General features: G+C 35.5%; 1 protein-coding gene across 3 annotated transcripts in view; it reads right to left on the reverse strand.

The window, feature by feature from the left end:
* LOC131364432 (uncharacterized) overlaps positions 1-2,500 on the reverse strand; it is a 26,089-nt gene that overhangs the window by 13,256 nt on the left and 10,333 nt on the right. For all 3 annotated transcript variants that reach the window (XM_058407580.1, XM_058407578.1, XM_058407579.1), the window contains exon 5: positions 1,468-2,064. In XM_058407580.1, coding sequence (XP_058263563.1) covers positions 1,468-1,537 — 70 coding nt within the window. In that variant the 5' untranslated portion in view covers positions 1,538-2,064. The remainder of the gene's footprint in view (positions 1-1,467; positions 2,065-2,500) is intronic.

The following is a 2,500-nucleotide window of genomic DNA, read 5'->3' on the forward strand; positions in this document are numbered from 1 at the left end:
CCTAAAATTGTCTTAGATATTTCTGTTCAGCAGGTCCATTAATAAAGAAGGAAAGAGTGAAGTCAGAGAGGAAACGTTACTGCAGCTCGACATCTTCCCTTTTCCTACATTAAACACTCTCATGGTTACAGACACCATGCTGCTGCTGAGCTCTGGACTCTGCTTGGTCAGACGGTCCTGATTAATTCTCGATAAGAGCGGCTCTGACAGTAACTTTAGACGTAACATCATTATAACACTTTGTAATGGGTAAAGCTGTAATAACACACACACACACACACACACACACACACACTCACACACACACTCACACAAGCACAAAGTCACCTATACAGTCAGTTCTAGAAGTATTTTGTGTCTCTACACCATCACACTAGATGTGAAATGCAGTAAGATGTGACTGCAGTGTAAACTTTCAGCTTTAAATCAAAGAACTGTTTATTTTATTTTATACATCTTTATACACTCCTCCATTTTCACAGGCTTTGTGTTGCTCTCCAAATGCTTGTGACACACAGACATGGCAAAGTATTAATAGAGCGCTGTGTGTTTCCTGAGTGGCTTATGTTTTTCCTTTATCAGCAGGAACACACACACACACACACACACACACACACACCCATTACTGTTTTCATATATCATTAACCCTTCAGGTTGATGATACACACACTCACACTGTCTGATGATTCCAATGATGAAAATGTGCAAAAATTAAAGGAAAATTCATCACGTGTGTGTGTGTGTGTGTGTGTGAGTGTGTGTGTGTGTGTGTGTGAGTGTGCACACTGCACTTTTTAATCATGAGTGACTACGTAATAATGAGTTTTAGAGCTCAAACAGAAAGGGTATTATTATTATTATTATTATTATTATTATTATTGTTGTTGTTGTTGTTGTTGTTGTTGTTTAATGATCTTGTTTCTAAACACTAGAGCAGTTTCAGCTCTTTGGGGTAAATATGTATCGATTGTCTATTTCTTTATTCTGATGTAAAAATAATAATGTGGATAATTATAAATAATAATAATAATAAATATATAAAAAATGACAGATGTATTTGTTAAGAAGGTTATTTGGGGAAAAAAACAACACGGATTGCTTCTTTTTGTTTTATTTTTAAACAATTATGAAGTTTATTTCTGCATTAAAACAACTAAACTTTCTATCTATCTTAAATACATAAATAAATAATTTCATTAATTTCAGCTATTTATATATTTGATTTAATTTCTATTTAATTATACAGACAGAGAAAATCAGAATAATGATATTTTTGTTATTATAAAGCAAACTAATAAAAAGTGCAGATCTGTGTGTGTGTGTGTGTGTGTGTGTGTGTGTGTGTGTGTGTGTGTGTGTGTGTTAGAAATGGCCATTCTAGACCCCAGGTCTGTGTTTATTATCTTGTTTTTTCAGGTTTTGTTAATACTGTAAGAAATAGTATTAAAAGTGTAATAAGTGTCCTACCTGTGACGGCTTGGTTAGTGATGAATAAAGCGAGTGAGACGCACACACACACCTGCAGGACACTACTCATGGTGAATATTTTACTAACTGACAGTTTGTCCTTCTTTCCATCACAACTTCCTGATCAAGCCCGTGATGATGTGTTGGAGTGTGTTGTGTGGGGGTGGGGGTGGGGATGGGGGGATATTTTAGGAAACGTTGATGTATGAAGGATCATGTGAGGAGTCTTTAAGGAGGAAACAATGATATTACACTCTTTTTTTCAGACTTGTTGCTGCTATATCTTGGATGTTGAACGTTGTGCTGTGTAAATACAGCTGGACATGTCCTTCTTCCTTACTGAAGGGGTGATTCTTTTCTATGCCCACTGTATATATACAGTGTGTGTGTGTGTGTGTGTGAATATATTAAAATAAAATAATGAACCCTTGATATTATTAAAGGATCTGTCTACAGTCAAGCTGTAACCTCCTGGAAGAAGAGACAGGGGATGAAAGATCCTGATCCTGTGAGAAATATAAGATCTGAAGTTTATGATCTGTTTGCAGTTAGTTGGTGAAACTTCGCTCAGGTGTCCTTCTGTATTTTCTGTATGATCTGGAGAAGAAAATACAATATATTACTGCCACAGCACTCTTTATACTAATACTAAATAAATACATAAGATAAAGAAGAAGAAGTAGTAGGATGCTGTTTATTCTCAAACATGTTCCTTTATAAGAAATGCATCCAATTTGGCATGTAGCATGAGGTTAGCGCCCATAGCCCAAGATTTCTGACGTGTGAGACGGAGGAGGACCTCACTAAACCTCAAGAGTAAAGGAAACTGTGGGTGAGCTTAAAATAACGACTTCAGTTTCACTTAACTACAGAAAATTGTTAGCCAGCCAACATTTCATGTCAGGTTAAGGAAGGACTTAAATCCTAACTGCTTAATGAAGTTACGTATCATCAACATAGTAATGATAGAAATATTTCTTAAGCATAGTAATGATGTTATAATAAAATGTTATATTAAAATAGAGGAAGAGGA

This window comes from Hemibagrus wyckioides, linkage group LG14, assembly GCF_019097595.1.
Source record: "Hemibagrus wyckioides isolate EC202008001 linkage group LG14, SWU_Hwy_1.0, whole genome shotgun sequence".
Taxonomy (NCBI): Eukaryota; Metazoa; Chordata; class Actinopteri; order Siluriformes; family Bagridae; genus Hemibagrus; species Hemibagrus wyckioides.